Source organism: Podarcis erhardii (genome assembly GCF_964252035.2).
Source record: "Podarcis erhardii genome assembly, chromosome: 3".
Lineage (NCBI taxonomy): Eukaryota > Metazoa > Chordata > Lepidosauria > Squamata > Lacertidae > Podarcis > Podarcis erhardii.
In genome coordinates, this window is record NC_138507.1 from 11217666 (window position 1) to 11229776 (window position 12111).

Genomic DNA, 12111 nt, shown 5'->3' on the forward strand with positions numbered 1-12111 from the left:
CGAACTGCTAGGTTGGCAGGAGCAGGGACCGAGCAACGGGAGCTCACCCTGTTGCGGGGAATTGAACCGCCAACCTTCTGATTGGCAAGTCCTAGGCTCTGTGGTTTAACCCACAGCGCTACCCATGTCCTATGTTAGCAGCATAAATGCCCCCAATCCCAATCCTTTCGGATGTCTGTCCTACAAGAAAGCTGCCAAATAATGAAACGGGTATGAGAAGCAACTCCAAAACTTGCCCTAGCAAACATCTGCCAAGACAACAATGTATACTCACCTGACAAAGAACTCATAAGCCACCTCCTCTCAGCAGTGAGGAGCGTCATAACTAAAAACTGGAGGGACCTACCACTGCTCCCAAACTGTATGGGAAACGGCCCTCCTAGAAAAGTTAAGCAACAAATTGAAACTAGCACAGGGACACAGTAGAAGAATGGCAGATGAAGATGTTGGACTTTCTGGAACTGGCCGACTTGACTGGAAGAATCCACCATCAGAGGGAAGAGGAACATCAGGAACAATGGAAGAAATTTAAAGATTACTTAGCTAAATATAAATATAAACATAATATATAAATATATAAATATATAAATATAAACATAAGACAAGTAGAAGCAACTTGAATTTATCAATTTGGCTTAGGAATAGAATATGATTAAATTGTAAAACATTATGTGAGAAATTATGGAAAGAAGTAAAGAAAGTAATTTGAAAAAGTTAGAAAGAAGATATTGGAAAACTGTTACAAGGGGATACAATGGAACTCAGGTAGGGGGGATTTGAGGAAGTCAGTTAATAATGAAAACTAAATTGGATTTTTAGAAGGATTAAGTATTTATTTGTATGTTTTCTCTTTTTTGTTTTCTTTTCCCCCCTTTCTTCTTTTTTCTTTTTTGTATGTTATATTTGGTACAAACTTGGAAACCCAATAATTTTTTTTTGAAAAAAAGAAACGGAACTAGCACAGGGACAAACAAAAGAAGATGCGGTAACACTGGTATGGCTCCCCTTTATTACATATACAGCCCAGCAAGACAACAACATAAACCCCGCAACAGCATACCAATTGATGCAGCTAACTTGACCCAACCACCCTCTCTCACATACAAACAAAACTCATTGCAACCAACCATGCTCTGGGCTCTCGGTCCGCCAAAACAGACAGACAGACAAATAAAGAACCTATCCCTGTGATGCTGACACAAAAACCCTATGCATACACTAAGCAAAAGAATGGAAAATTCTATGAACTGAGAACAAAGATGTTGTATGCACCCTTGCTGTTCTAGGAAAATCCTTTAATAATAATAATAATAATAATAATAATAATAATAATAATAATAGCATCACACTCCAAATCCCTGGGAGGCATCCCCCATCGGTTTCATATAGCTATTAAATAGGTTGGCTATGAGAAAGAGAGACCATAAAATCACAATTAGCCACCCTCCCAGAGTCACTTTTCTTTAAATGAAGAAAGAACAAGCCAGTGTCAAGGCTTAATTACTGTTGTGCAAATTAGCAGTTTGCTACTCAGTTTGCTACCTATCCATTCTGAAGGAAATCAGCCCTGAGTGCTCACTGGAAGGACAGATCCTGAAGCTGAGGCTCCAGTACTTTGGCCACCTCATGAGAAGAGAAGACTCCCTGGAAAAGACCCAGATGCTGGGAAAGATGAAGGGCACAAGGAGAAGGGGAGGACAGAGGATGAGATGGTTGGACAGTGTTCTCAAAGCGACTAACATGAGTTTGACCAAACTGCGGGAGGCAGTGGAAGACAGAAGTGCCTGGCGTGCTCTGGTCCATGGGGTCACGAAGAGTCGGACACGACTAAACGTCTAAACAACAACAACAACTCAGTTTAAGGCAAGTGAGTGAAAAGCAGCAGTCATCATTGTCCAAGGAAAAGCATGCACACCCTACAACTATTATAGCAATTAAAGCTATGCTTTTCAAAGGGCCTCAAGAACACATGCTAGGCTTATCTTTGCACATGTCACTCAGCATCAAGGCAGCTTTGAGATCTACCAGACTTCGCAGAAACGTAAGACAGATTTCTTAATGGGACTGTCTGGTCTGGAGCCCTTTTGGGTTCTGTCTCCTTTGTTACAAACAGATCAGCGTGTACTTTTAGAAAACCACTTTCAAGTGAAGGAGCGTCATCGGGTATTGCCCAATGCTGTTCAACTCTGGTGAATACTGAAAGGTAATTTCTCCCGCAGCAACAATTCTGGAAAAACAAACCCTAGGGAGAAGTAGGGCAAAAAGAGGCGTACCTCAGATTACGGACACATTTGGTCAACCTGTCAGACACGACAGAAGTCAAAACATCAATACAGTTAGATGCTTCAGAATGCCCATCTGTCTGATTTAAAATACATTTATTTATATTTATAAAACACATGCCCTAAGTGCTCAAGTAGCTTCATTCAGCACTACCCAGAGGTCCTTATGACAATCCAGACAGCTTAAAATAAACAAGTATTATTTTATCTCCAACATAAAACAAACAACAAAATAAAAAAGCTACACCATATAAATACTAACAGAAGGTGATGATGCCTTTAACATGTTTCTCCTCTGTAGGTATCTTGGTATCCAATATGCACTGGAAATTTGGAGATTTTGTTCTACTTCTTTGTAATATTGCAATTTCTACTTTAGCTCTTTCCCGCAATCTGTGGAAAGCCTTTGCCACGTGTCCCTGATTTGTATACGAGATAAAACCACACCACACTCCATGAAAATTAGTTATTTTAATTTTGTCTTTAGCTAATCTACATTGGTAAGTGATTTTTTCCCCCTACCATGGCTATTTGCAAGCAGTTTGTGGTAAAAAGCTCTTGCAGTTTTCCAGTGTCTGGGAGCACAAATAAACTGGTTTTATTATCCCGCTAATGCATATGGAGAACGGAAGCTGAGAGCTCAGAGTTTACCTAGGGCTATCTAAGGCGTTAATGGCTAAACTGGGATTTGAAGGAACTAGTGACATCTGCCTCATATCTCATGATCTTAACAGCACCGCTTCTGTAAGTGAAACACATTCCTGATTTCACAGGTTAAAAAACAACATGAAAGAAAAAGCACATGAGAGTGTGCATGCCCATCTCAAGCTTATCGTTTCATTCCTCAGGAAATGACACAAACTGCCGTTGTAAACAAAAAATGCCCCTTTCCCTTATGGGGTATCCAAGAGCCCATATAGAGTCCTTACGTTAGGTTCCCTATTGGTAGGAGAAGATAACAGAGGCCAACCAGAGAATATTGAGAAGCAAAGCAGCTAGTAAGCTTGATCTTTATTTGAACTGTTGCAACAGGGTGCTCCCCTCTCTCACAGGAGAGGAAGCGGAACCCCGAAAAATGGTGTGCAAGGCCTTATAAAGACTTTTGAAATTGGCACCCTGTAGATCAAGACCACCCCCAGAAACATCATACATACATCACAGAAGGGGTATAACCTAAGACCACCCCTCAGATACATCATACCTACATCACAGAAAAGGCGTTCTTAAAACAGAAATTTGAATGTTGTTTTTCTCCTGTCCTTGTTTTTCTCCTATCTGGCAGGTTACTTGACTGGATTGCCTGGGGAGCCTGGCCAGTCTTTTGTAATGATAAAGACTTAGTTCCTGGGCCATATCACAGGCTCACACCCTAGTCATATCTTAAATGTGCCCTTAAGACAGGATTTGTGAGGAAAGAGACAATGGGAGGTTTCCCACTTTGACCCAGGTCCGTCTTCCTGTGCTGATCTATGTATGTGCTGGGTTGGTATGCATATGAACATTACCATATATCTAAGACCTCAAAATTCCTATCACACTGCCAAGATATTAAAGAAGAAAGATGGAAGGCGGAAGAAAGCAATAAATCACCTGCGTTTGGGGTGACCCTGATACCTGTGACATTTCAAATTTTGATCCAGAATTTAGAGAACAAATCTTATAACAAAGTTAGATTGAAAGTTAAATAAAGGGATCTATTTTGATTTCCAATAAAGGTACAACAAATATTCACTGGTGATTGGGCTTAGAACTATACCAGCATCTTCCGACGCAAATGAGCTCCTCTTCATGTTCACATTAAAGGGGGGAATTCTGCATGTGCCTTTATCCTGGTCCCTTCTCACATCTGCTCCAGAGATAGGTTAGGGGGAACAGATTTAGGAGGCGCACAGTGGGAAAAGAGTGGGAGAACATTTCACTGCACAAGCAGAAATCCTCACACTAACCGAACATTCACAAAGCGCTACATTAGATACAAACCATTATCATTTATTTTTAAAAGTCATTGTAAAAGTCTGCTGCACTATAAGCTGGTGGTTTCGTCATCTAAAGTGCCTTTAAGAAGTGTCTTGATTTTTTGATCCCACTACACAGCTAGCTACTCTTGAAACCCCTTAACAAGTTGCAGAAGTCATATTGCCCTAATTACCACTGTTGGGAAGTGCAAAACAGTTCCAGGTTCTCTGTCTGTGAAGCACTGAGCATATGATGGATGAGCATTCCCTCATCCATTTTAGCACTGGAATCGTTATCTCATTTACTACTGGATGAAAATGGGCGAAATTGACTCGCTCAAAGGGAGTTAAACCCAGATCTCCTAAATCAGGCATGTCCAAAGTCTGTTTCAGGGGCCTAATCCAGCCCCTGTGGCAGTTTCCAAGTTTATTTCCTGAGGTAAAATCCTAAAAAAACCTCAACAACTTCAATCGTAAAAAAAGCTCAACAACTTCAACCCTAAGAAAAAGGTCAACGACTTTGGCAGGCCCTTTGGTCGGCCCTCACAGCCCTTCACTTCATCAAATCTGGCCCCCTTTGAAAAAAGTTTGGACACCACTGTCCTAAACATGCAGCAAGTAGACTACACAGATGTGTGTTCGCTTCAGAAGCAGGATAGAAGCATGTTGCACTCTGTATATTATAACAGCACCTTGAAAGCTGCAACCAGCTATGTCCTCCTCCTCCTCCTCCTCCTCTCCATCTCTAAAGGGATGAATCAACGCTGGCTGCAAATCATCCAGGTTGGAATGTGAAGACTGAAAGCTGAATTCTTTACTGACACAGGAAGATAAACAGACCAGAGCAGTCCCAAGAGGAGATGGTACCAGGCTCCAGAGATGAGCTCCTCCTTTAGCAAACAGAGAATGATAAGAACTGAAATATTCAGCAAAGGCTGAGGAATATTTTTTTTTTTTGCACTCCATAAAAATAGCATGACATATTCAACCCAGACTGAATCAGATCCCTGCATACAACTGATTGTAAAGAAGGAAAATAAAATATACCTCAAAAAGAAAGAACATGCTGTTTTCTTCTCTGCCGCACATTCTGACACCTAAAATCAAGGCGATTTCTACAGAGGACCAAAAGATCTGTTATGCTTTAATTAGTTTGGCTTTAACTCCATAGAATATAGTTCATGTAGCAGGAAACACGAGATGAGCGCCGCAACCCCATATCCCCTTTGACTGGACTTAGCCGTCCAGGGGTCCTTTACCTTTCACCTAGCACCCTTGGCACTGAATTGGATTCAAATAACTATGAACAGAAGAAAACACTAGAGCAAGAATCCATCTCAAAGCACCGTATTTTTCGCTCTATAAGACGCACCAGACCACAAGACGCACCTAGTTTTTGGAGGAGGAAAACAAGAAAAAAATATATTCTGAATCTCAGAAGCCAGAACAGCAAGAGGGATCGCTGCGCAGTGAAAGCAGCAATCCCTCTTGCTGTTCTGGGTTCTGGGATAGCTGCGCAACCTGCATTTGCACCATAAGACGCACACACATTTCCCCTTACTTTTTAGGAGGGAAAAAGTGAGTCTTATAGAGCAAAAAATACGGTAGTTTTGTTTTTTTAAAAGAAGGCAGAATAGAATAAGTACAGAAGAAGAGGCTTTCATGGAAGTCCCAGAACCATCACTAGGATACTATTGTTTTGCAAGAATGTATTTATTTTAAAATCTCTATTACACAGCTTAAAAAATTATGGTTTCAGTAGGTTCATTACTACACGCCAACAGTTTTGATATAAAATATGAAAATGACTAAACGTTAAAAACAAGCTGGAAGTTAAATTACTTCAGAAGATGACACAAAATTAAAACTGTAGTTTCCCTACAGCAAGGCACTAGTTGCAAAGCTTTACAAAATGCAAAAAGCACTGTACAAAAAGCAGGTACTAATGGCTTATGAAAATATGAGCAATTGCGACAAAAACTGGGAGGACGTTGATAAAATCCTTTCCATGAGAAGAACAAGAACAACAACAACAACAAAATGTCCAGGTGCAACAACACCCTAAAAATAACATTAAATCTTTTGGTGGCACTTGTTTTCTTGTCTTATTTAAGCAGTAAGGAAAAGTCATCGGAATTAATCAGTTCAAATAAATGCTTTTCACAGTATGCCATGCTTGTGTGTGTCTGACAGCTCGTAGTCTTTGGGAGTGAACCCCAAGGAAAAATCCATACCTGATGCATTGTGGGACATCTTTAGGAAAAGAAAAGGCTAAGCGCACATCTGGAGACAGTTGAATGTCATCTTGTATGCCTCCTTCTGGCAACTCCTGCAGCCAAACTGGTGCCAAACATATCATTCTGGTTTCTTTTGGACCACATCAGCGACTGGACCGAGTCTTGTTATCTGGGCAGCCCAGGTCCTCCATACACACTGCTCAGGCCTGCGCCTGAGAGATCACTTTGGTGCTGCCGATACAGCAAAAACAACGCAGAAGGCAGTGGTTACAAGTTACTGGTCTCTGCAGCCACAGCAGACGCCGTGATTCTCCAGAGGATTGACTCCTCCCCCAACGGAGCACTCCAATGTGTCTTGAGACGGATGGGCCATGCCTAAGGGGTTCAGGAGTGAGCGGAGGTGAGGAATAGGAGGCACAAAAGGAAGCTGGATTTGTCCTCTAAAGTATTTGCTGCATTAGAGCCTTAACTGGATTTCACAGGCTCCCCAGCGTCACACGCCAATAAAGATTACGGATAAGCCAAAACCATGTGCTCTACAGGGATCAGGGATAGAGAACTATTGGACTACAACTCCCATCATCCCGGTCCATGCTGGCTGGGGCTGATGCGGCTTGGATTGCAGTATCACCTGGAAGACTGCAGGCTCCACACCTCTGCCGCAGGTACTTGGTTGCAATACAGTAGACTCTAGGTTTGTTGGTGCACAGTAGGCTCCAAGTCAGGGTGGGGGAGCGTGAGGGCCTCCCGATTATATGGACTACAAGTCCCATCGGCCCTGCCAGCACATCCAGCAGTCAGGAAAAATGGGGGTTGAACAGCATTCACAGGTTAGCCACCCCTGCGCCAAGTATTTACATCCAACGTAGATAAACCCTTGAGGTAAGCTTATGTTTCTTTTTCAAAAGGTTACCCGTTTAAACTTCTCAGGTTCAAAACCAAGATGAATCTAGAGGAGGCACTCGCATTTTGGAGTTGTCGATCGGCTCCTTGCTTCTCTTCATTCCCACCCTCCAGTTAACTTGTGGAACAGGTCCTCGTCCAGCGTTTCGTTCTGGTCTTTGGAACGGGTGGACAGGAAGATATAACCTCCAATGTATTCGTGGACCACCTTGCAGTCTGCGCTCAGGCAAGCGAAAGCAATAGACACATTCTGGTCAAACTCAATTGCAACCTGAAGGGGAAATGCAAAGAGGTATATATATATAAAGCACAATTAAACCAATAATAGAGGGAGGAAGGGGATAGCCAGAGAGGAAGCCTGCGATATACCGCCCTCAACCCGGTCCTGGATAGTGTATTGATACATCACCCAGGCCTAGATCCAGCACATTGGTTCCTGAAACATTACAGCATTAGAAGAGCTTGTTTGGATCAGACCAATGGCCTATTTAACCGTGCATCTTTTATCCAATGCCTCCACGAAGCCTGTAGGCAGGGCCTGAAGGCACAAAAGCCCAACCTTTCCCACCAGTCACTGGTATTAGGAGGCTAGACTGCCCCTGCACTTGGAGGTTTTGTTTAGCCGCAACTGCTAAAAGACTGTGATAGACTTTTTTCTCATGAATTTGCCTCAGTCCCCTTGACAGCTTGTGTCTCTCAATGCTTCTTGCGGCAGCAAATTCTGTCAAGTGAATTATGCATTCTGCGAAGTGTTTTTGCTTCTTTGCCCTGAAACTATGAACGTATTTCAGAGATTATCTTTTGTGACTCCCAGCTGGGTTTACGCCATGCTCTATCCCCTCGCATTCATCGCATTTATGTCTCCCACACTCCCAGTTTTCCTTCAAATGACTGTTAAAGAAAGAAACTCCACAGCGATATTTTATATCATGGTGGAGATCGTGAAGTCCCTAAATAAAAAAAGGTAGTGAATAAAACAGCCCAATATGATGAAAAACGACCCAATATAATAAAGTATAATACTGTGAATGGGGATGTGATGCATAATGAGGTAAAGGTAAAGGGACCCAACCATTAGGTCCAGCTGTGACCGACTCTGGGGTTGCGGCGCTCATCTGGCTTTATTGGCCAAGGGAGCCAGCGTACAGCTTCCGGGTCATGTGGCCAGCATGACAAAGCTGCTTCTGGCAAACCAGAGCAGCGCACGGAAACGCCATTTACCTTCCCGCTGGAGCAGTACCTATTTATCTACTTGCACTTTGATGTGCTTTCGAACTGCTAGGTTGGCAGGAGCAGGGACTGAGCAATGGGAGCTCACCCCGTCGCGGGGATTTGAACTGCCGACCTTCTGATCGGCAAGTCCTAGGCTCTGTGGTTTAACCCACAGCGCCACCCGCGTCCCTCCATGATGAATATTAGAAAACACATTAATGCAGAGATAGGGAACCTGCGGCCCTCCAGATGTTATTGGACTACAATACCCATCAGCCCCCGCTGACATGGCCAGCAATAAGGGATTGTGGGAGTTGTAGTCCAATAGCCGCTGTAGGGCCACGGGGTCCTCCTCCTTGCTTGCATATAAGGGTTTCTATGTACAGCAGGTACATTGTTTTGCAATTTCAGATACATCACAAAAGGGCTGTTTGCCAGGTTTATTTGTGCAAAAGGTTAAATCGCAGTGCGAGAGGCAAGTTTTCTCCAGGAAACCTTTGTCTTTACCTGCCGTATCTCCCAGTTCACGTTCCACTGTTTCATATTTGAGAATCTCCATGTCGTAATTGGGTCCCCGGTGGCTGTATCTATCCTTATCAGCCTGTTGTAAGAAATGCCCAAGAGGTCATCTTTCTTGCTTCCTTTAAATCTAAGGAGGGGGAAAACCCAGTCAATTAATTCAGCAAGTCTCTTGAAAAGCAGTTTGCGACAGAGGGAGAAAAATCACAGTCCTTTTTGGAGGTTATGTGAAGAGTGTGTATAAGGATTTGCACTGGGAGAGAGGACCTATGTAGAGTGGTATTATTATTATTATTATTATTATTATTATTATTATTATTATTGCCTCCCCTCCAGCCTACAAGTCAGTAACTAATGTAAAGAGGGATGAAATGAGAATATCAATGTTTATGATGGGATTGCGCTTCCCTCTACTGGCCAAGCACAGAAACGCAATGGTAAACGATATGAAAATAGTTATCGCTAAGCATTAAACTTTCCGAAGGCTTTTCCAGGTGTTTGTTTTTTTAAAAAAATCATATTGTGAAAAAAAAAATATTTTGGCCCAAACCCTGATTTAGTAGTAGCAGGGCAAAATGTAGCGACCTTGTAATGACTGTAGCCTTTTTTGCAGGGAAGAAAGCCTGTTGTGGTTGAAATCGGCACTTGTATGTAACAGTTAAACGTTAAAGCCAGAAAAGATGTGTACACAGGACCCAAGAGAGGGAGAACGCAGTATTTAAAGACCTGAAGCTCTCTCACACACCAGCAACAGTTTCCAAAAAGACACAGTGGTAAATGAAGCAGATTTAGCCTCGTGGGTGTTCGTGGTTGAATAATATCTGTTCATTATGGCGCTGGCATTTTTTTCTGGTTAAGAGCGCATGACAACAGAAAGAAAACTGGGCCTTTGGCCAGGTTACCTGATCTCATGCACTCTGAATTTGAAAAATGTTGGTGCTGCTCTCTGCCCAAACAGGACTCGCCCTCAGTTAACCTGCTAACTCGTTTTGGAGCATTGGCCCAGGGACTGAACGCCAGAATCTCTCAAAGGACCTGTTGATGGCATTTTACCATTGTACTGTTGAGAGTGCACTGACTTATGGTCTCTGTGTATGGTTTGGGAGCTGCACGGTTAGGGAAAAAAACAATGCTGTCCAAGGTTGTAAAGAATAATTGGGTGCACTCTTCCCACCTTGGATCAAATCTATGCTTCCAGGTGCCATAAGAAAGCTGCAGAGATAGCGCAGGATAGTGCGCACCCCGGAAATGATCTCTTTCAGCTTCTGGAAGAAGGTACAGGGTTATAAAGACTAGGACTAGCTGCCTGAGAAACAGTTTCTATCCAAATGAGATTTTGGTTTTAAACACAGTATAAAGTAGTCTCTATGGGAGTATATTGTATTCATTTGTGGGGTATCAGAGTTTTTAGGGGCTAACAAGGCTGGGATAGTTGGGATAGCAGGCTTGTTGGTTTTTGAATGTCCGATGTAGATTTTTTCAATTTTGTTGTGCTGTATGGGACGATGACAATAAAGATTAGCGCATCATAATTCCAGACCCAAAGTCAGGAATTCTATGATGGGAGTCAACTAAGGGACACCGAGGATGGAGCGGGAGAAAATAAGCGACAGCCAGGTCAGTGTGAAACAGCAACCTCTTAATTGCATGTGGGAGACACCTAAACAAGTGGGAGAGCCAGTGTGGTGTAGTGGTTAAGAGCAGTAGTCTTGTAATCTGGTGAACCGGGTTCGCTTCCCCGCTCCTCCACATGCAGCTGCTGGGTGACATTGGGCTAGTCACACTTCTTTGAAGTCTCTCAGCCCCACTCACCTCACAGAGTGTTTGTTGTGGGGGAGGAAGGGAAAGGAGAATGTTAGCCGCTTTGAGACTCCTTCGGGTAGTGATAAAGCGGGATATCAAATCCAAACTCTTCTTCTTCTTCTAAACAATTTCCCAGCGGCTCAGTTTTTTTACTTGCATGAATTCAACAGCTGCTTGGCTGCACCCTGTTCCAGCCTTTTTCTTCTGCCTTTCCCTTTCTCTCTGGCTGCCCCCTCTTCTCTCTCTTCCTCCTCCTCTGGCCTCCCCCTGCGACTTCACTCACATGCCAGCCAAGGGTAAAGGTAAAGGGAACCCTGACCATTAGGTCCAGTTGTGGCCGACTCTGGGGTTGCAGCGCTCATCTCCCTTTACTGGCTAAGGGAGCCGGCGTACAGCTTCCGGGTCATGTGGCCAGCATGACTAAGCTGCTTCTGGCGAACCAGAGCAGTGCACGGAAACACCGTTTACCTTCCTGCTGGAGTGGTACCTATTTATCTCTTTGCACTTTGACGTGTTTTTGAACTGTTAGGTTGGCAGGAGCAGGGACCGAGCAACGGGAGCTCACCCCGTTGCGGGGATTCGAACCGCTGACCTTCTGATCAGCAAGTCCTAGGCTCTGTGGTTTAACCCACAGCGCCACCTGCGTCCCTGTGCCAGCCAAGGTCCAGGTGCAAAAAAGGAACATAATCCCCATGCAATGTAACTTGACTGTATTTTCTTTTCTTTAACACGAACTTGTCAGTCATTCCAATGTTGGTCAGAACACTGGAAGATGAGCACCAGTTTACCGACGCCTGATCAACTAAATGCTAAATGCTGCCTGCGGTTTTCCTCCCATTTATGTGCATAAAAGATTACCAGCTTCATTTAAAAATACAAAAGTGTAAAGTTCACATATTCTCCACAACCCTACAGCTGAGACCCAAAGGCATTTCAGTCAATAGCTCTAGCAACGTGGGCCAACAACCCTAGAAAAACATACAGTGATACCTTGGGTTACATACGCTTCAGGTTACAGATGCTTCAGGTTACAGACTCTGCTAACCCAGAAATAGTGCTTCAGGTTAAGAACTTTGCTTCAGGATGAGAACAGAAATTGTGTGCCGGTGGCATGGCGGCAGCGGGAAGCCCCATTAGCTAAAGTGGTGCTTCAGGTTAAGAACAGTTTCAGGTTAAGAACGAACCTCCAGAACGAATTAA

The 12111-nt window shown here is 43.4% G+C and overlaps 1 protein-coding gene across 1 annotated transcript in view; it reads right to left on the reverse strand.

Moving 5' to 3' along the window:
- Nucleotides 1–5931: 5931 nt before the first annotated feature.
- Nucleotides 5932–12111, reverse strand: part of FERMT1 (FERM domain containing kindlin 1) — a 42588-nt gene continuing 36408 nt past the window's right edge. The window contains exons 14-15 of the mRNA XM_081855557.1: nt 9097–9238; nt 5932–7648 (exon numbers count right to left, since the gene is read on the reverse strand). Of these exons, the coding sequence (XP_081711683.1) occupies nt 7475–7648; nt 9097–9238 (316 nt within the window). The 3' untranslated portion in view covers nt 5932–7474. The remainder of the gene's footprint in view (nt 7649–9096; nt 9239–12111) is intronic.